The sequence below is a fragment of the Pleurodeles waltl genome, chromosome 11, assembly GCF_031143425.1.
Source record: "Pleurodeles waltl isolate 20211129_DDA chromosome 11, aPleWal1.hap1.20221129, whole genome shotgun sequence".
Taxonomy (NCBI): Eukaryota; Metazoa; Chordata; class Amphibia; order Caudata; family Salamandridae; genus Pleurodeles; species Pleurodeles waltl.
The window spans coordinates 3,813,505-3,836,710 of NC_090450.1; the positions used below are offsets into that span (position 1 = coordinate 3,813,505).

At 44.3% G+C, this 23,206-nt stretch overlaps 1 protein-coding gene across 2 annotated transcripts in view; it reads right to left on the reverse strand.

Moving 5' to 3' along the window:
• Window positions 1–23,206, reverse strand: part of LOC138265206 (probable cation-transporting ATPase 13A4) — a 329,838-nt gene that overhangs the window by 131,165 nt on the left and 175,467 nt on the right. For both annotated transcript variants that reach the window (XM_069212758.1, XM_069212759.1), the window contains 3 exons: window positions 22,940–23,096; window positions 14,866–14,983; window positions 1,708–1,832 (listed from right to left, as the gene is read on the reverse strand). In XM_069212758.1, the coding sequence (XP_069068859.1) occupies window positions 1,708–1,832; window positions 14,866–14,983; window positions 22,940–23,096 (400 nt within the window). The remainder of the gene's footprint in view (window positions 1–1,707; window positions 1,833–14,865; window positions 14,984–22,939; window positions 23,097–23,206) is intronic.

Here is a 23,206-nt window from a genome sequence, read left to right on the forward strand (position 1 = left end):
AGCTTATTTATTGGCTATGGGTACCTTGAATTCTTGATGAACCTACAAGCCCTATACATCTCCACAATCAGAAGGGTCAAGCAGGTGCAACGGTATACTACTTTAAAAAATCTTCCATAGATTTAAAGTTACAGAAGAAAACATAGATAGAAGTGGCTATTTTCTTAACTCAATTTCAAATGTTTTTATTTCAACTGTTACTTTCTATAGGAAAACCTTGAAGGATATACACAAATACCCTTTGCTGAATTTAATATTTTGTCTACTTTTCACAAATGTTTAGCTGTCTGGGATGCACCATTGGTTTTAAACTCATTTCTGTCACTAACTGGAAGGAGGCTGAAAGCACAAAAATAGTAATAATGGGATTTGTCCCAGTAAAATGCCAAAACTGTGTTGAAAAATGTGGTTTTCTGATTGAAGTCTGCCTGTTCCTGAAAGCTGAGAAGATGATGATTTTTGCACTGCAAACCCTATAATGATGCCATTTCCAGGGGAAAAAACATGATTTCTTCTGCAGTATCTTTTTTCCCTTTTTCAAAAAACAAAAACAAATTGTATCTGTATTTTGGCTAATTTCTTGGTCTCCGCCATGGGACTACACCTACTCTGGGTATCTATAGAATCCCCGGGTTGATGGAAAAAATGACGCAAATTTGGCGTGGATAGCTTATGTGGATAAAAAGGTATGGAGGCCTAAGTGTGAACTAGCCAAAATAGCCAAAAAAAGGATTGGCACATGAGGGGGAAAAGACCTGACAGCGAAGGAGTTAACTAATAAAATAAACATACTTTATGTTGAATATGGGTCATATGTCTATGTTCATCTCTTTTAAGCACTTTACAGTCAATCTTCCAGTGTCTATATTATTTATAACACACACAAACTATGATTTAATGGCAAATGTGCAATATTCTTCTTTCATTTTATTTTCTTCAGAGAGGAACTTGTGAATATGTTTATACTGATAATGCTGACATTCCTTTTTGACAAACTTCACCCATGATATTGCTAATCATAGCTCTAGCATGATGAAATGGTAGAAAACTCCTCATCCTTAGGTCCACTGTGACTCAGGAGAACCGCACCTCAGTCTCCCATTCATTAATGTATCTGTTAATAAAACATTGAATATTTCCTTTTCTGTGGACGCATTTAACTAACAAACCTTTTTTACGAGGGCCACTCTCCTCTAACAAGGTTTTGTGGCCTAGGTCAAGTCTCAAAACCACCCCATAAGTCTAATGGGCCTAATCTTTTATTTCTAAAACCAATCTGTGTCTTTTGAATAGCATGGGTTGCTAGGTAGAGTTATGTGAAGATATTAAGGTTTTCGCTAAGTAAATCTTCTGAAGTGATGAGAAATATGTGGAGATATTTTGAAGGTTTTTGTAGGTGTTGAGGTTGTAACTAGAATTACTTGTAGGAAAAAACAACAAAAGTAGATGTTTTTGTGCAGACAAATCTATGCAAAATCTAGTTGTTTTCACTGAAAACTATTTAAAGTTTGGTGAATTTGAAAGTTCATAAAATTCACACGGTTATCTCCCAATACTCATAGGAAACAGTGATATCTCTAGTACCAATAATTCGAGACATAATTCAATGTGTTGAACTATCACTGATAATGAAGACAGTTTACCAGCATTAGACTCAATCCATACAGTACTCTATGTATCTCCATTCATATGAAAAAAGACATATACCTGTGATCATAACCGTCCTAATTTGAGCATTGAGTAGCTCCCGTAATGATGGTTTGGTCTCAGCCTTTATTTTATTTTCCATTACAAGAAGTCCAAGAAAATCCAGGTCTGACTCTACTTCTTCCCTGGAAGAAAAGGCAAGAATGGTCTAATATCACAGATAAAGAAATTGGCACTCAAAGTAGAGCTTCTTGACACATGACATATATGATGTGTCACAGTGCATGCATAATATTTCATAAAAGAGATAATTTACTTATTCTTGTAATTATTTACAATTTTATGGAGTACTATTGCACCAAGGAGAACTAAGGTGTATTACCAATATTATTTTGACTACTGATTGCTTTACAATCAAAATAGAAAACATCTCACAAGAATCCCTCAAACCCATTTTTTTAAATGTAACATATAACATTCTGATTGGCTTAGGGAGCTTTTTTCCCTTGGACCGTCTTGCTCCTGCTGGAGTCATATTCCTGCAAGATCGAGCGCTCTGATTGGCTGTAAGCAACATGTGAAAAATTTTGCTGACAGCCATTGTAGGACTTGTGTACTTAGTCCCCTGTCCTGAAGTTAGAAAGGAAATAACATAAGGGGGCAGGGTGGGGATACCCTGGATACACTGTCCCCCCGGATCCCAAGTGGCCAGAATTGAAAAGAAGCAATTGTGGGATCAGAAAAAAATAAAGAAAAAAGTGGCCTTTGATTCCATTCTTTAATTGGAGGTGGGAGGGAGTACGGTCCCCCTCCCCAGGCCATTGTTTGCTCCTGGGTCACAGCAGTTTTCCTGCCCATACCTGCACGGGACGGATACTTCGTGTTTGTTTCACTTGGTGGGAGCATTTTCAAACCTTACGCCAAATGACAGCATACACAAAGTCTGCTCTCAATGGGTAGGAACTTGGAAAATGCTCCCGCCAGCTGAGATCAGACTTTTGATCTTATTCCCAGCTCTCATTGATGCAGGCAGGGATCAACAAATTGTTCCCTCCCTGAGGGGGCACTATAAATAGCTGCTTCCTCTGGGCTGAAGGAATGTTGGCTCCCACAGCATGCTGGGAGCTGGCTTGTCCAGGACCACTTGGGTACTGAGGCTTCCCCTACAGCCCCCAAAATTATGAATTGTGGGTGCCCTGGGTGGGAACCTGGGCAGTCATCTTTAATTAATGTGGGCACCGGGGGAAGAGGTCCCCTGGGCCGTTAATGCCTCTAGGAAAGGGGGCCGTGTGGCCTCCCTCCCCTTTAACTTAAGCAGTGAACCTAGGGGATGGGGCCTCCAGGGCCTCTTTTGAAGGATCAGAGAGGGGGGCCATACTGCCCCTCCCCTTAAAATATACTTTGGGCCCTGGTTGACAGGTCCCTGAGACTGAAAAGGGCTGGAGGGAGGGGCCAAGTGGCCCCCTGTCCTTCAAAAAATAATACATGGCCCTGGAGATGGGGGTCCCATGGGCAAATTAAAGCTTAGGTATAGGGGCCACAAGATTCTCCCTTTAAATTACATAATGGAAGCGGTCCCTGACGCATAATGAGGCTCAGGGAGAGAGGCAATATGGCCCCTTCCCTTTAAAATACATAGGCCCTAGGGGAATGGCCGCCCCATGGCTTAAAGATGTACACCCCCACCTCTTACATTTTGGCCCTGGGGGATGAAGTTCCTGGGGGCCCAAGTTGGCTCAGGGAGGGGGGCCGCTTGACACATGTACCATTTTTTACTGTATTTGGCCCTGGAGAATGTGGTTGCCTGGGCCTATAAAGCCTAGGAGAGGGAGCTGCTTGCCCTCCTCCCCTGTTTAATTGTATTTGGCTCCCTCTAGATGGGGTGCCCCTGGGGTCAATTAAGGCACACCCGTTCCTTATTAATATTTATGTTTTGGCTCCAGGGAATGGGGCCCGTGGGGGCTGAGGTCCAACTCTACATTGTGCATGGCAAAGGCCGTCCATGGTATCGGGTTGACAGGCTCCTGGAGGTTTGGTCACAGGGCATGGCGGTAGGGCAAATCCAGTGATCAACCTGCCCACTGCACATGGCCAAAGGCTGTGTGCTGTTTAGAGTTGGCTTCATGCAGGGACTTGGAATCAGGGCCTGGCTGCAACACAGGCCCTCGCGGCTAATCACATGTCATGCCCAAGCAAAGGCAGTGCGTGGCATAGAGGTGGCTGCCTCCGGGTGGCTTTCTCCAGGGAGTTTTATTTAGTGCCTGGTTGCAAGGCAGGCCCTGTGGCCAAACCCATGCTGCGTGTGACAAAAGGCCATGCTCAGGCTGCTGTTGGCTGCGTGCAAGGGGTTTCAATGTCTCCATGTGGGTTGGCCACCGAGCCTGGCCACTGGCAAGGCACTTTTGCCAACCCCCTGCTTTGCATGGCCGTATGGCCACACACAGCGGGTCTGGCTCACATATAGGGGGTCATTCTGACCCTGGCGGCCGGTGGCCGCCAGGGCCACCGACCACGGGAGCACCGCCAACAGGCTGGCGGTGCTCCCACGAGCATTCTGACCGCGGCGGTTCAGCCGCGGTCAGAAGCGGAAAGTCGGCGGTCTCCCGCCGACTTTCCGCTGCTCTGGGGAATCCTCCATGGCTGCGGAGCGTGCTCCGCAGCCATGGGGATTCTGACACCCCCTACTGCCATCCTGAGACCCGCCAGGAACAGGATGGCGGTAGGGGGTGCCGCGGGGCCCCTGGGGGCCCCTGCAGTGCCCATGCCCATGGCATGGGCACTGCAGGGGCCCCCGTAAGAGGGCCCCGCAAAGTATTTCAGTGTCTGCCATGCAGACACTGAAATACGCGACGGGTGCAAACTGCACCCGTCGCACCCCTGCAACTACGCCGGCTCAATTCTGAGCCGGCGTCCTCGTTGCAGGGGCATTTCCTCTGGGCCGGCGGGCGCTCTTTTGGAGAGCGCCCGCCGGCCCAGAGGAAATGTTAGAATGGCCGCCGCGGTCTTGTGACCGCGGTGCGGTCATTTGGCGGCGGAACCTTGGCAGACGGCCTCCGCCGTCCGCCAAGGTTAAAATCAGGCCCATAGTAACAAAATATTATTTTACGTTAAAACAAGCCCTAGAACTTTACTGAAAAAACAAAGGTTAAAGTAATGGTATAATGAGGAGTGATAAGAACATCTGTTTTTGTTTTGAAAAAAATTAGAAATTCACTGAAACAGAGATTAAATTAACATTATAGTTAGGTGAATATGTCAGTAACAATATTCACATTTTGAACTAAAATCCCCAATGAAATTCACCATTTATAATGAGCAGAGCTAGCTACAGCTTGCACCCACACCATGCACTGCTTACGACCTTGCATATTACATCACTCAATACATGTTATAATATAATTTTTGACATCATTGATGACATCTCAAATGACATCATTGATGATGTCACTGGTGATAACATCCAACCATTGTGCTAGTTTTTTTAATAGCTTACATAGTGACTGGTAATTAGCATATTACTTTTCTACCTAAATTTGTACAGTCTGTGTCCAGGTACTCAGTGTAGAAGCGCACACAAGGGGTATACTTCAAATGCATCATAGATGTGTAGAGATACACTTCATAAATCTTTGCATTAAAGAGAAACTGTGCGCAGGTAAGAGTTGATGAGTTCTGTTTAGTATGTTCCACCCAAGGTTTTTCTGCTCTGCAGAAAATGCTACCAACAGGACAACGATTCTACATAGTAGATACTAAGGGGTGCAGGAAGCTGGCTCTTTACAATATAGCAAAATGAGATATGTTGTGCAAAGAGTCCAGGGGTTCCCTTACTAGTGGACAGGGGCTTGCTGTAGCAATCCCAACGTGTTCTTTTAGTGGGTAGTGTGGTTAAGCAGCCTTAGACTTATGAGAGGAGAATGACACATCTTCAAATACACAGGCAATAAACGATTCAAGAAGGAGATCCACACCAATTGACAAAACTAACAGGTATATTTATATATGTTTAGGCACCAGAATCAATAAGAAAAGGTTAGTATGTTTTGCAAGAAAAATATTTGTAGATTTCATAAGTCGACAGTGCATTTTTCAGAAGCGGCAATGTTGTCTTATGGAGAGAAGAACAAGTACTGGATTCAGGCATAGTACAGCGACTTACGAGACCAATCTCCTGGACTTAAAGTAAGTAATGGACCTGGGTCAGGATCACACCAACGGGTCATACCGGTGTTGCACTGGCGCACAGGTGCAGAAGTGCAGTATGGTGTTGGGTGCCCAATGTTACTCAAAGGAGATCGGTCGGTCAAAAAGATGTTGCGGATGAAGACTGGATCCAGTCAGGAGGAAGGAATGAGTGGTTTCCAGTCTTGAGGTGCTCAGGGACGTTTTCGAAACCTCAGCTCCTCTTCTGCACGGGCTGCAGGCAATGGGTGCAAAGGTGTCTTGAGGCATTGGGCTACCTCCACTGGAGCACTTGCGATGTTGGAGGGTCCACAGTGGGCAAGTCCAAGGTGGGCTTTATCTCTGTAGGGCTGGGGAACCACATTGGCACCTTTGGTCCACTTCTTCTTGGGCTCTGCAGCATGGGTGCTTTCAGGTGTCAGATTTTTGGTGGTACAGAGTCCTCGCAGTTTGTCAGCGGGTGCCTGCACGATGCAGGGAAGCAGCTCCATGGAAGCTCCTGGGTCTTTATTGAAGGCAGGCAGAAATCCCAGGCTTTGGAGGCAATTTGTGACAGGAAAAGGGCAGGGAAGCACCATATTTAAAAGAATATGATGCAGTTCTGTCTTTGTCCCTGCATTGGTGGCATTTTGGCTGCCTAGTGCGAATGCAGGAACCCTTGCTCCATGGTGATAGGGTGCCTGAATTGTAGAGAGGATATTCCTCTTTAAGGAGGAAACTTCCTCTTTCTATGTGGGCTTCACAATGCAACACACATAGGAAGAGGAAATAACAAGGAAAAATAAAGATACTTCTCCTCAGTACATCTCACCTGGGAAGGCATAGCCAGGTACATTCCCATAATCCATGGGTGTTGTATGGGAACACCCACACAACACCCATGGGACACCTCTTTAGGGCAGACTGACGCAACGTAGCAATTTGCACTGCATTGCTTTACTCTAGATTTATGAAGCCAAAGTGTCTTGCGTGGCTTCATAAATCTCATTTTGGGCTTGTGTTGCACTTGGACTATGTTGCATGACACAACTTCCCTTGTATATATATGCCTCACAGTATTGTAAGCAGCCTTGAGTTATTAGACCGAATCATATAAGCATGACAATTTCTACATACCATAAAATACTGTGCACAATAGGTACTAACCTATGTACATGTGATTGGTTGCTTCAGAAGACAGGTTATCTGTAAAGTTTACACCACAGTATGAAGGCTGCAGGTAGTATGATCTTTACCACCTTCAGACCTTGGTTATTTTAAGTGAATAATCACTCTTTGAACAGGTCTTGCGTAGACAGTACATTCTTCTTAGTAGGTACTTGTTAATACTCTATGGTGTGCTTCCCATGGAAGTTTCTCTATCTACAAATAGTGTGATACAGAGTAAACTCTCTCCATAGAGTTAACAGTATTAACAGTAGTCACTTTTTTAAACATATCCACTTCATTTCTCAATGTAGGTTCAGTGTCTGTCAGGGGTTTGACAATCATAGAAAGAGGGACCAGGAGATTTTGTGGTCCAGTGTACAGTCTCCCTAATGCAGTAATAAAAATAAAAGAGTACACTGTTCCAAACTAACGTAGGGAAAGAAACCTATTTTTAACAGGAGCCAGAACCCTCAAGCATCACATTGGATGTCTGGTTTCATCATTGGGAACGCTCCTCGTTAGGCCGGTGTTGCAATGCCTAACGGGCAGGGGTTTGAAACAGGTAATGATTATCCATAGTAGAGTATTAGTTATGTAACAGAGCTTGAGCAGCTGTAGAACTTGCTTTTCCCTGAATAGTTGTATACAGATTGAACACCCTTGTGCATTACAGTTTTAAGGTTTCTTGACAAAGAAAAGTAGATCTTATATATATATATATATATATATATATATATATATATATATAGGAATATGCAGGCCCCTTCATAAAGCCACTACACCCATGGTTTAAAGTTTGGTGTTTTGAACATTCGATAAAGTCATCCTTTATATTGCAACATCACATAGTCATTGGTGGGTGCCCTCAGGGGATATGGCACACTGCCCCCAAGCCCACACCCTTCACAGCTGAAGGCCATGCTTACTGGAAGAGTTGGCACCAGCAGGGGCGCAAGTGGGCTGCACTCCTATACAAAAGAGGGCCCCTGAAACACAATTATTTGGAGACAGCAGACCACAGATGCAGCAAAGAGGAAGCCATAAAAACACCTCTAGATTATAGAAAAATAAGAACTTAACTCTTATTTCTGAATGTTAAGTCTCATTGAAGCAATATTCTCAACATCAGATTATTCAAAAACCTTTCATACAGTACAATATATTATTCAAGAATTTATATATATATATTTATATATATATATATATATATATATATATATATATATATATATATATATATATAGATATATTTAGATATATATATCTATCTCTCTCTCTCTCTCTCTCTCTCTATATATATATATATGGCATTCATAATCCGGATTAAGAAACCTTTGATGCAGTGGTCCCTGCCAGGTTCCAGAAACTCCTACTATATTATACTAAATCCTTTTGTTAAAGGAAAAGCCGGGACACCATTGTGCTGCTGTATTTTTAACGAGCCTTATTCACATGAAACAGTTTCCCCTCCAACGCGTTTCAGCTGTAGCCTTGCTCACCTATGGATTTGGAATTCCATTACACATTTAAATAACATAAACAAAGGACAAATACCTTGTGTAATTCCTATATAATACCTAAAAAATTGTGGTGACATCTTTAAACCTTACTTCTATGCATCTAATATTATATTGTTTGAATTATTTTCATTCTATAAAGATCTCATTGATACAGGATTTTAAGTTAGTATCCACTTTTGTTAAAATACATCTTCTTTTCTTTGAAGCAATTCCTACTGGGTCACTTAACCCCTTCGCTGCCAGGCTTTTTCCCCCTCCTGTGCCAGGCCCTTTTGTTTTGCCTCTTTGGAATAGTTCTCTCTTAGGCCCTCATAACTTTTTGTCCACATAAGCTACCCACGCCAAATTTGCGTCCTTTTTCTCCAACATCCTAGGGATTCTAGAGGTACCCAGACTTTGTGGGGTCCCCTGAAGGAGGCCAAGAAATTAGCCAAAATACAGTGATTTCTTTTTTTAAATGGGAAAAAGGGCTGCAGAAGAAGGGTTGTGGTTTTTTCCCTGAAATGGCATCAACAAAGGGTTTGTGGTGCTAAAATCACCAGCTTCCCAGCTTTCAGGAACAGGCAGACGTGAATCAGAAAACCCAATTTTTCAACACAATTTTGGCATTTTACTGGGACATATCCTATTTTTACGATTTTTTGTGCTTTCAGCCTCCTTCCAGTCAGTGACAGAAATGGGTGTGAAACCAATGCTGAATCCCAGAAACCTAAACATTTCTGAAAAGTAGACAAAATTCTGAATTCAGCAATGGGTAAGTTGTGTAGATCCTACAAGGGTTTCCTGCAGAAAATAACAACTGAAATAAAAAAATATTGACATTGAGGTGAAAAAAACAGCCATTTTTCCTCCACGTTTTACTCTGTAACTGTTTCCTGCAATGTCAGATTTTTGAAAGCAATATACTGTTACGTCCGCTGGACTCTTCTGGTTGCGGGGATATATAGGTTCATCAAGAACCCTAGGTACCCAGAGCCAATAAATGAGCTGCACCCTACAGTGGGTTTTCATTCTATACCAGGTACACAGCAATTCATTTGCTGAAATATAAAGAGTCAAAAATAGGTATCAAGAAATTCTTTGCATTTCCAAAATGGGCACAAGATAAGGTGTTGAGCAGCAGTGGTTATTTTCACATCTCTGAATTCTGGGGTGCCCATACTAGCATGTGAATCACAGCGCATTTCTCAAGTAGACGTCTTTTTTACACACTGTCTTATATTTGGAAGGAAATTTTTTAGAGAAAGGCAAGGGGCAATAACACTTGTTTTGCTATTCTATGTTCCCCCAAGTCTCCTGATAAAAATGGTACCTCACTTGTGTGGGTAGGCCTAGTGCCCGCATCAGAAAATGCTCCAAAACACAACGTGGACACATCACATTTTTCCACAGAAAACAGAGGTGTTTTTTGCAAAGTGCCTACCTGTGGATTTTGGCCTCTAGCTCAACCAGAACTTAGGGAAACCTACCAAACCTGTGCATTTTTGAGAACTAGAGACCTAGGGGAATCCAAGACTGGGTGACTTGTGGGGATCTCACCATGTTCTGTTACCCGGAATCCTTTGCAGACCTCAAAATTTGGCTAAAAAAACACTTTTTCCTCACCTTTCGGTGACAGAGAGTTCTGGAATCTGAGAGGAGCCACAAATTTCCTTCCACCCAGCGTTCACTCAAGTCTTCCAATAAGAATGGTTCCTCACTTGTGTGGGTAGGCCCAGTGCCCGTGAAAGTAAATGCCCCAAATCACTATCTTGACTCATCAAAAATATCAAATACAAAACTACCTGTTTTTGCGGGGGCACCTGCACTTTTGGTCCTGGGCTCAGCAGTCATACAGGAAACCTACCAAACCCAGACATTTCTGAAAACTAGACACCCGAGTGAGTCCAGGGAGGTGTGACTTGCATGGATACACCAGTGTTTTCTTACCATAATCCTCAGCTAAACTCAAATTTAGCTAAAAAATCTAATTTTTCCCACATTTCTGTGTGGGATCACCGCACCGGGACAAATTTAATTTCCTACCACCCAACGTTCCCCTCAGTCTCCCGGTAAAAATTATACCTCACTTGTGTAGGTGGGCCAAGTGCCTGTGACAGGGAAGAGCCAAATACATGTCAAAATTGAGGGGGAACCAAAGAGGGTCCAAAAGGGCAGTTTGGAAAAAAGATTTTTTAGACTGACAAGTGGGGCAGAATTTCTATCGGTATAGATGAGAAAATGCTGGGTGGTAGGAACTTTGTGGATTCCTACAGATTCTGGTAGGTTCCATTACAAAAATGCGGGAACAATGTGTGATTTCCAGCAAAGTTGGAGGTTTTCAGGCCATTGTGGGTAAGAAAATGGTGCGGGTGCATGTGAAGCGCACCACCATGGACTCACCCAGATGTGTAGTTTTCAGGTGTGTCTAGGTCTTGTGGATTTTTCTACATGGCAGCGTCCCAGAGTGCAAAAAGTGCAGCCCTCACCATTCCAAGTGGGACAATTTTGAGAGTTAGCCAAGCTCTCATGGCCCAAATGTACAACCAAAACCCCAAATAATCAAATGTCCACTTGCTTGCCGTGGGATAAGATATTTTAGTGTTAGGGGGAGAGCTGAAAGACTGTTACCCCCTTCAGTTGAAGTGGGGGCATAACCATGCCCATACTGCTTGGTAGCCACCACCCAACTATTTTTTTTTTTTTTAGTTCCCTGGCATTTAGTAGACTTCCTGCCCCCTGGGGTGTGGATCGGGGGTAATTACCCCACCTGTCCACTGGTGGGCAGAACAACTTTGGCCCCATACCCCCACCCTCTTATTTTGAAAAAAAATCTTCCCTGGTCTTTGGTGGGCTTTCTGCCCCCTTTGGGGGCAGATGGGCCTTCCAAAAATAAGCTGATCTGCCCCCAAGGGGGTAGATATGGCCAACAGTAATGTGCCCCCATGGGGAGTGACCCTTGCCCAAGGGCTGCCCCCCCCAAACAAAACACACACACCAATCCCTGGTGCCTAAGTGGTTTCTGTCCCCCGGGGGCAGATCAGCCTAATAGAAATAGGCCGATCTGCCCCCAAGGGGAGCAGAAATGAACTAATATAAATTTTCCCCCCAAGGGGAGCGACCCTTGCCTAAAGTCCAGTTCCCCCTTGAAGCCCACCCGACCCCCACCTGATGATACAGATACAAGGCATCTCACAGGAGCGGTGACGGTGGAGAATGCGGTGCCGTGTGAGAACTGCAGAGGTTCTTCAGTTGAGAGGACGGAATTATGAGTACCTGCCTCTATAATGTTGCTGTTGTTTTGTTTTACAGCCAAACTATATTCTTTCAGGTCCTTCGACAAACTGAGTCTGTTGCCCAGCTCTCATTTGGTCTGCTTGAGTCTAGTGTATTGTATAATATGCCTACCAAACTTCAGATTTCATATGTTTGAAATGTGTTCCTCCTCTCCCCAAGCTAGAGTGCCACACTGCGCTGTCAGATTTGCTCCCACATGTATACACTTCCTTGCACCCATTGTTAGTGATTGGTAACGGACACTGTGGCTTGCGTTTCACCTCTGGGGGTCACTTCATTGGGAGACTCGGGGTACTCACCGGACGTGTTGATAGATAATCCCCTCCCTGGTACCATCCTTGGTGCACTCTGTGATGATCCCTCTCCCCCCCTTCTCCTTGTTCCCTTCCCACATGACGCGGTGTCGTACCGGCTCCTGCTGCATGCTTGTGCGTCACCCTCCGTTATTTAGCTGCAGTCCTACCCCGCAAGAATCAGGAGGTAGCGCCCCCGGAAATGCGGTGTTGCACTGTTGTTGCGGTAAACCATCCCCTTCACTGTCATTAAATCATGGATTGACCCAGAATGGTGATATCTCTTCAGGGGGACTCCTACCCTTGCAAGTGCCTTTATCCACTCTGCAGTCAATTGATGCACGTATTAGAGCCTTTGTGTGGGGTTCTGCGCGACCACGCCTGGCTTCAGCGAAGCTAATGTCACGCCGCTCCTATGGGGGTATGGGTCTTCCTTCAGTGGAACACTACGCACTAGCGCTACATCTGTCACAACTGGTTCATACACTGCCTGGATCGCCGGAGCCACCGCAGTGGGTAGCTGTAGAGAAGACGCTGCTCTCCCATGCTGGGGGTCTTGGTGGACTTTACTGTGACGATCTTTCATCCTCCAGTATAGCAAACCTGATCCTAAAGGCGACACGAGCGGCCTGGTGTAGGGCTCACCGCCTGTTTGGGGTGAAACCTCTCCTGCACACCCAGGCCCCCTTATGGAATAACACTGGTTTACGGATAGGCAGGGAGGTGCTTAACTGGCCACAATGAAGCAGAGCTGGCATTCTCGACGTTGCTCAGATATTGGAGGACGGAGCGCCCAAATCCTTTGCTAAGCTGCAGGAGGAATTTAATCCTCACCCGTGGCAGGAGTGGCGATATTTGCTACTCAAGCACTGTTTACAACAGCGCGCCAATACGATTCGCTGGGGACTCCAGACCTCGCCCTAGATAACTTATTTAACAACTTGGGGAAGGCACAAAGGGGTTATGGTAGGCCTCTACGAGGTCATTACACAACACCTATACTCACAACCTCTCCTGGACAAGTTATGCCTACAATGGTAAGACAGCCTGCAGTGGACATTTGACACGGAAGATTGGGTGGACATTCTGGAGGCCCTGGACAAGGGTACTCGAGAAGCTCAGTTAAAATTCTGTCTCTTTAAGGTAATCCATGACTGGTATTGGACCCCAGCTAAATTACATAGTTCGGGCCTCCTCCCACTTGCAAAGTGTTGGCGCTGCACAGAGTAACACTGAGATCTGCTGCATATCCTTGTTGCCTGTCCGACGGTTCAGCCTTTATGGACAGCTGTGGGCCTCACTCTGGCTGAGTCCATACCGCTTCAGGTACCGCTCTCCCCCTCTCTTATCATATTGCATGACATGGCCTCCTTCCCGGCCCTGCCCAGGCCGCATAGACGTCCATTGCATACGGCACTTGCAACTGCAAAAATCTGTATCCTCCGCCACTGGTGATCTGCAACCTCCCCAACACCGGAGGAATGGATTGTGGCAATGACTAGCATAGCCACACATGAAAGAGTCATCTATAACCTGCAGGATCAGACTGCTGTATGCAATCAGGTGTGGACCCCCTTCCTTGCAGTAAGACCGTTGTGATCCGCCACCCCCTGTGCCTGCTCTGTGTCACCCCCCCACTTCTGATATCATCAGCCCCCAATCAAAATCAAAGTCCTAGCTGTTATCCCCCTTCCCTTCCCCTACCTCTCACTTTTGCATACAAGCCCCTCATTGTATTGTATTGCACACGCTCCCCACCCAGTATATCAGTCTTCCCCCTCCTCCCCTCCCTATTATGGCGGAACTGAACCTGGATCTCATCATAGGGTGCTTGATAATATTCACCATACACTCTCACTCTGTCTTTACCTTTCCTCCCTTCCCCTTTACACCCTCCTATCCTTTCCCTTCCTCCCCCCTTTTTTCCTTCCTCCTCTTTCTTTGTATAAGCGCCCCCAACTTTCCTTCTGATATCAGCCCCTTCTCTTCCTCTCACTCTCCTTTCTCTTCTACCCCTTCTTTTCTCTCTCCCTTCTTTTATATCATCTTTCTCTCCGTATGTTGGGCTGCTCTGTACTATGCCCGATTCAGGCCTTAGTGGACCTTGCACACATCCTTTGTTTCGGAAATTTGGCCCTGGTCCTGTACTCCCTCTCCTAACGGGCCTCCTCATTACTATATTTTAATGAGCCACAGATGTCGCACAGGGCACTAATCTTTGCCAGTGAATAGAACACTTCATTGGGTATACAGCCCCAGATATCCTGATCTTTCATGCGAGGGAGGGCGACCCATAAAGGCGTTCAGGAATGGATGGGTGGTACGAACCCCCTTTGAACAGCGCCTCATCGTAGTGAGGTGTATCCTTACGGACACAATGCCACCAGGCCGCCTACGTTTTCATCTCGCCCTTCTCTTTCCCTTCCCTCTCCCCCCCTTTTTTCCACCACAGGTCCCTTCTTCCTCCCTCATCTCTATCTCGTTACCCTTTACAACTAGTGTCCTTTTCCAATGCGTAAGAGTGTTGTTGACTGTCCCTCGCCTGATTCGCTTTCTATGTGATACATTTTATGTCATCTCTTGAAAGTACAGGGACCCTGCCCCCCTTCTGTTTTGTATCACCTTGCAACGTTAATAAAGAATTTCAACACTAAAAATAAATAAAAATAAAATAAAATAAAAACTTTTGCCCTCTCTGTGATCCCCTGAAGAAGGCAGCTTTAGGATCAATAATTAAACATAGTCACATATGATAGACAATTTTAAGCATAGATAGGAGTTGCAGCCCTGTACCTTACCTTGTAAAAGTGTCCATTCCAAAGTCTGACTTTGTAGGCAGGGGTTTGTACGCCAGTCCAATGACCCGGAACCCTTGCAAAGTGTAACGTTCAAGCTCAATGGAGAAATTTGAAGGCACTGTTTGGGAAAGGTTAAACATGCTTTGAATGTTTAGATTATGCCTCCAGTCCCATAATCACATATTGTAATTATTTTTTAGATAAATCAAGCATTGTCTTTATCAAGAACACTTCTTCATGAAACAATGTGAAATGCAGAAAAATAGCTTTATAATTACTTAAATCCCTTGAACTCATCAGGCAATGTTGTAATAGGTCATGGTTGCAATAATATTTTTTGAGTTCCAGCGACCAAAAGGATCACAACTTTGTTCATGGAACATCTGCACTTCATGCTGCAAATCTGTAAAAACCTTATCCTAAGCGGAACCCTTGTCTACCAACCACCGGGTCTACAAGCTAACTTCATCAACCTCATCACAGACTTCATCACTCCTCTCAACATTGACCGTCAATCCTTTGTACTCCTCGGGGTGTTCCTCTTACACCTAGAAGATAGAACTGACCCCTGCTCAAAAGCACATCTGAAAGTTCTAAATAATTTTGGACTAACCCAGCTTGTCACAGAACCTACACACATTGCCAGAGACATGCTGGACCCCATCTTTAACACCTCTGACAGTATCAAGTTTAACTCATCCTCACCCCTCACATGGACTGCCCACTCCATAATCCATTTTCAAATCAACACTCAACATGCCAAGGCACCTACCAACATCAGCCTACCCAGCGGCAGTTGGAGGAAAATCTCATAATCGGAAAGGCTCAATGCATTCTGCATGGACCAACCCAACCCTACAGACAGCATCAACGAGGATATGGAGAAAGTCAACAACTGGATCAAAAACTGCACAGACTCCAATACACCAATCCAACAAGCAAGCAAGCTAGTACACAGAGGGCCGTCCTGACACCAAGAGAGCCTGAAAACAGCTAGAGAGAAAGATGAAAGGCAGTCACAAAGCCTCTGAAATAACCACCATTAAAGCTGCACTTAGACAATACCACAAACAACTAAGGACACCAAGAAAAGAACGTTAGCTGAATGCATCAAATGGAATTCCAACAGCAGCAAACAAATCCTCTTGTACATCAAAGGTTTCACCGCACCAACAGACTCTATCAACAGCATCACCCCCTTTCAAGAACTGTGCAACAACCTATCCAACTTTTTCAACAGCAAAATCACGAACATCTACAGCAACTTCGCACACCGACCAGATCCCATCAAACTCATTGACACCATGCCTTTCACCAATCAAGACAACTACCTGATAGCAAGGAAGACCCTCACCAGTGAAGAAACAGTCACATTCATGTGGACAGTCCACTCTGAGGCCCTAACGAACCCATGCCCCCAACACATATAAATCGGTGCGTCACCAATGAGTACAGCACTCACCCACATCTTGAATATCTCCACCACCTTCCCTGGAAGCTTGTAAGCATGCAGCTGTCAACACCCTGCTCATGAAACTATCAGCTGACCCAAGCCAACTTGTCAATTCCTTCTCAGCTTCATGCTTCCCCACCCAGCAAAAAAGGCCAACAAGACTATCAGCAAACAATTCATAAGCCACATTAAGCTCCACCATCTACTGCACAATACACAATCATGCTTCAGAAAGAGCCACAGAACAGAAACTGTACCCATCACAGCCAATGAAGTCCAAGGCGAAAAAGTCGCCCTCATCCTGCTTGACTTACCTGCGGCATTTAACACATTCTCCCCCAAAACACTCATCAGAAGACTCCATGCGATTGGCATCTAAGGACCAGTTCTCAACTGGATCTGCTCCTTTCACACAAGAAGAACCTAAAGAGTGGACTGCCTCCTTTCTCATCTGAGTCCAAGAACCTATTATGTGGATGTTAGATCTGGCATCCTTAGGGTGGTCATCCCCAACTTTTCTGCCTGCCTCCCTCCACTCTTTGACACTGTTTTTGCTGGTTTTAGGACTCTGCACACTTTACCACTGCTAACCAGTGCTAAAGTGCCTATGCTCTCTCCCTTGAAACATGGTAACATTGGCTCATATCCAATTAGCAGATTTAATTTACTTGTAAGTCCCTAGTAAAGTGCACTACATGTGCCCAGGGCCTATAAATTTAATGCTACTTGTGGACTTGCAGTACTGATTGTGCCACCCACATATTTAGCCCCTTAACCATGTCCCAGGCATGCTATTGCAAGGCCTGTGTGTGCAGTTTCACTGCCACTTCGACTTGGCATTTAAAGGTACTTGCCAAGTCTTAAATTCCCCTTGTTCTACACAAAAGCCACCCCTAATGTAGGCCCTAAGTGACCCATAGGGCAGGGTGCTGTGTAGGTAAAAGGCAGGACATATCCCTGTGTGTTTTATATGTCCTGGTAGTGGAAAACTCCTACATTTGTTTTCCACTGCTGTGAGGTCTGCTCCTTTCATAGGCTAGCATTAGGTCTGCCCTCATGTACTGTTTGAGTGGTAGATTCTGATCAGAAAGGGGTAGACAGGTCATATTTAATATGGCCAGAATGGTAATACAAAATCCTGTTTACTAGTGAAGTTGGATTTGATATTACTATTTTAGAAATGCCACTTGTAGAAAGTGAGCATTTCTCTGCACTTAAATGCTTCTGTGCTTTACATTCCACGTTTGGGGTGGGCTGGCTGACAGCTCCCTTGTGCATTTTACCCACACAACCCCAAACACAGGATGCTCAGTCACACCTGCACACATCTTATTACTAAATAGGTCTTCCTGGGCTGGAAGGGTGGAGGGCATGACACTTACATTTCAAAGGACAGTGGCCGGCCCGCACACAATGGACTGCCAAACCCCCTACTAGGACCCTGGCAGACTGGGTTGTACTGAAAGGGGACCTTGTGCACTTCAAAACTACTCTTTGAAGTCTCAACCACTTCAAAGGCACTTTCGGGTATGTAAGCTGGGTCTCTGACCCTACCAATTAAGACACTTCTGAACTTCAAGATACTCCTTGGGACAGACATTCTGCCCCAGAACCTGCAACCTGCAAGAGGAACTGCCTGGTTGCCCAAAGGACTCACCTGGACTGCTTTTCTGAGAGGGACTGCTGCCTTGTTGTTGTCCTGCTGCCTTGCTGGCTGCCTTGCTGGCCTCCGGCTCTGCTGTGAAGGGCTTTCCAGGATTGAGCTTGCCTCCTGTTCCTGAAGTCTCAAGGCTAAAAATACTTCTTCTCTGCAAAGAAACTCCTTGTGTGGTGAAAACTGATGCGCAGCCTGCCTGAATCGATGCACAGCCTGCTTCGCGGTGAAAGAATCACTGCATCACTGACCCAGAACGACGCAGCCCGGCTCCCCGAGTGGAGATCGACGCAGTGCCAGCGTTGCGACTGGAATTTCGATGCACAGCCCACTGGATCGACAAATCGCCAAAACGGAATGGCGCAGCCCGACTTCATGCGTGAGGATTCGACGCAGAGCCTGCCATGTGGCAAAAACTCCAACGCATCACCCACCAGATCGACTTCGCCCTGCGCACCCAGGATTTCTCCTCATCGTCCCTGGGGGGTCAAAAGACCTTGCATTACAAAAGAGGATTCAAGCCAGAGCGCCGTAATTCGACGGAAAGCCCTTGCCACGTGGAAAAGAATCAACGCATCGTCTGCGTGTGCCCAGAAATTCAACGCACAACCTTCGTTTGCCACGCATCTCCTCCTCTGCGGTCTCCGTGCGTGTAATTTTTACGCAAACCAGGTACTTTGTGCTTGCAAGAGACACTTGTTGCTTTTAAGAACCAATATCATCAGATCTTAAGGCATCAACATCTTCTCCTTCGCTGATGGCATGTAACCTTATCCTCTCCCTGACAGAGAAGACACTCACTACCAGAACCTACTTCGGCAACTGCATGAACGTGATCGCAAAATGGATGCAAACCAACTGCTTGAAACTCAGCTCTGACAAAACAGAAGTGTTTGTCTTTGGAAACAGGAGCTCTCTGTGGGACACCACCTAATGACCGACAGAACTACGACCCACACTTATGCCCACCAATCACACCTGAAATCTGGATATCATCCTGGATCACCGTTTCAACATGATGGCACAAGTCAACCCTGTGAGCTCCACCTGCTTCCACATCTTGTGGAAGCTGCTGTAATACTTTAAGTGGCTTCCACAAAACATCAGACAAACCATCATACAATAACTCATTACAAGCAGACTCAACTACAGCAACACATTGTATGCCAGAATATCCAAGCAGCTACTGAACAGACGCCAGACCATTCAAAGTACCTCTGCTAGATTCATACTCAACCCTCCCGGCTACACCCACATCTTACCTCCCAGGTGCTTCACTGACTACCCATTCACAAATGCAGCCAGTTCAAATGCCATACGCACATCTAATAAGCCCTATACAACATTGGAACTACATACTACAACAACCGCATACTCTTCCACAATCTATCCAGGCACCTACTCTCACTCTCACTTTTATACACTCCAACATACTAAAAACAGACAGAGTTCGCTCATTCTCCTACCATTCACCCAAAATGTTGTATCACCCCCACAACACATCAGAACCTCCTACTCACTACCTGAGTTTTCTAAGAAGCTGAAGACCTAACACTTGAAATAATCTTGCATGAACAACATACTTACATGCATGCTCAACACAGAGATACCCCAACAGGTGGTTAGAGCACTCTATAATTCAACATAACATAACATACCCTAACAGTTCCTTGCTGCTTAAGGAGCACCTTAGGAAATGATAAGCAATGGTGCATGCATTTCAGTAGCAGCCCAGAAGTACTGCATTTATATATAATCAATTATACTGTATGTACAGAAGACAAGGTGTGCAGAGACCATGGTGAGATGAGCCCTGTGTGAAGGGGACAACAAAGCAACATGAAGTCCAGATCTATGTGACTAGAGAGACTCTACATATTTCAATGAACCGTATTTCTAATAATTCAATAATGTTGAAAATAAATATAGGAACTATAGTTTGGTTTAGTTTCCCTATAATAACTCTATGGTTACAACAGCTTTCATATTGTTCCCATCCAGATTAATTGATTTCCCATGGAAATATAAAAATATTTCTGCAGATTCTCATATCGACCCCTGATGAGTTCTAGACCCTCTAGGCAGAGGGTGGTTGTATTGAGAACATGGGATAAAGTAGTTTGGTTATAATGTCATTCAAAAGTAATTTGTTCTTGTTGATATGCTGGAAATGTATTTTTAGAGACCAGGTGTGTTTTGGTCCATTGTTCCCTTGATACAATCTCATAATTCCAGAGGCCCTTATTCTAGTCAGGCTATGACATCACTAGTCCACAATAGTAAGCAAATGATTTAGCAGCTCGACTGTATTAACTTGTTAAGGTGTAGTTGTGACATCACAATACCTTGGACAGGGCCAATAGAGAGTGAATGGGAGGAACAGCTGGAATTTTGCTGGTCTAAACTAGATTTTTACAGATTCAGGCCTGATGTTTGCCACACTGGTGCTAAAAATACCTAATTTGCATGATTCTAAACAGGATTTAGCACAGTGGCACAGCCCATGGCTGAGCAGGTGATGCTTTTTATGAGATTTATAAAATTTGCCGCAACGCACACCTTCCATTACAAACATCTGGAAACATGCAAATCAAGTAAATATAAATATGGTAATAGGTTTAATTATGCTGAATTGTTTGTGCCTGCTTTCATTTGTCGCTACGATTAAAGGAAAATCTTTGTTGGGCTTCTCTTTATGATTTTAGTTCATGTGACTTTTCTTGTAATTCTAGGGGTATCTACAAAGATGCACAGTTTTAGTGAGTCTTAGTTTCTAATTGTCAAGAACTCATCTGTCAGGAACATGTCGCATTTACAAAAGGCACTGTACACATTCCTCATGTGTTAAGGCATCGATTGGCAACCACTTACCAAAGCAAGCAATGTGGCCTCAAACACTTTCATGCCCTTATTCAGGGGTCAAATATTGTCCCACTCCGCCACCCATCCAGAACAGCCACCTTGGGGGGAGGAGGGGTTTGTCTACAAAGGGAGGCCTTACACATTCCCAAATACCAATTACTGAGACTCTCAGCCAACATTAGGATCTCTGCTTTGATGCTGCAGCATTTTCAGGAATTCCATACAGCTTCTTCTAAAGAGTGAGCCTTCAGAGACGAGAACTTGCATAGCTTTGTTTAAAATGCTAAAGGAGAGCAGTAGGTTCCCCTTTTAGCTTATTATTGTGGCCAACTTAAAATCAACTAGAGGGTGATCACGCCCTATAATGGGATATTGGGAGATCATTAGCATTTTTGACCAAAGTAACTCTTGTCAGGAATTGGTGTTAGAGACAATATTGCACAGTCCGAAGTTAAAGCATTATTTTGGATATTCTCTGGGAGTTTAACCTGAACAAATCTTGTCAGTAATCTTCAGTTGGTGACACAGGATAAATAATAACTGTATTACCAGCTTTGCTTTAGTGAAGGAACTGGTTCATTCGGACCCGTGGTTGCTGCTTCATGATGACATTCTGTTTGAGAGATCTTTTCAGAGGTACAGTGTCTTGGTTGAGAGTGCAATCGGATGGAACAAATATTTGTTTACAGTATTGAAAGTTGTTTAATTGCATATTTGAACATTGATATGCTAACTCTGTCCTTCCTTTACCAGGTCTCAGCTCACACTCTTTTCTTCCTACCCTACCTCATTTCCATCAACCTTGCTCCATGAAAAAAACACATTCCATCTCATTGGTAGGCGTATAATTTCAGGATTAAAAGTAGGAGAAGTTACTTCCCTTATCCCAAGTATTGTTTGTATCTTATCTGCCAACTCCGGGTCAAACCGTGTATCAAAGTTAATGTTTGTAGGTTCTACTCCCTAGAGTTCTCCTCCTAACCCCCTCTCAGTTCGTCTTGTTGTGCGTTACCACTGTGCTTGTTCGTGGCTACCACATCAAGGTAAGCATGGTGTTCGCTACCATACTAATCCTGCATAGGTATCTCAGTTCATTGACATTAATGAACACATTCTCATGGAAAAAATGTTTGTGAATCTGATCTTGAGAGCTCAATATATGAAAGAAATGTATTGTTAGGGGTTCTGCGCAAAATATAGTGGGGAAGTCAATGGTAAACATTTAGTATTACACAGCATGTTTAATAAATATGCTCTCATAAATATAAGGATAATATTAAGCAGAAACAGTACTTTATCCCAAAATGTAAGTGTTGAAGGACGCTCTAAAAAATTAAATGTGTGATCTCCAGGACAAACATTTGACCTTTGAGAGATCAATCAAAAACAATGGGCTGGCAGAGAGAGAATGAAGGAAGTTACAGGCCCTCTGCTCTAACATTCTGATGTCTTTATTTCTCTACATACATTTAGTGGATTCTACCCTGAGTGCGTGGAATGTTATATCAGCATTATATCTCTTCTGCCTGGGGATATACCTGCTGCTGAAGGCTGAGAAATATCATCAATGTTCAGTAGCTGGGACTTGAAGTAATTTGAGAAAGTCAGTGCATTTTGGCTTGTCATGGGGATGGGCTAAGGTAGCCTCATACTAATATCTTTATTGCCCATCTGCTGCTGGGAGTTAATAGTTGATCCCTACCGCCATTATGTTCAGCCTCTGATTAAGGGTTGGCAATTGAAAAGAGTTAATAACCTCTGCAGAAAACATTAAATAATGTAGTTAATGTCCTGATCTGAGGATAATTGTGCGTAACCTTTATACAGAGTATGAACTTAATTCCAGGTGAAAGTGAACAATGTTTCATAGAACATGGAGATATGTACCAGGCAGAGAAATTTCAAGATTAGAGGTAGGAGACTATTGTTTGCCATGTAAAACTGTTTAGCTTATGAAAAGCACCCAAACTATATCTGGAATCTGTTTGTTTTTTTAATAAAATACTTTGATATTATGTATAGGCAAAACGTTTACATCTGTACATAAAAGTACATAGGAACAAACTTGCTGCTATTTTTCACAGGCTGTGCCCAGGTCCACATACCTGTCTGTGGCCGGCAAAATCTGGTGACCATTTCCGGTGCCCCTTTCATAAAACCCATAAACTCATTCGATCCAATCACACGGGTGATGACAGACATCCTCTGCAGACTGGAGGAAAATGGAAACTGGTGCATAACGACAACTCCATCAACTGGCACCTTTGGTGAAAGCATATAACAATAAAGTGATGCACTAATGAAAAGATGGATGCAGATCTATTTCATTTGCATTCTAAAGAATATTGCAGCTAAGAGATACCATTATTTCT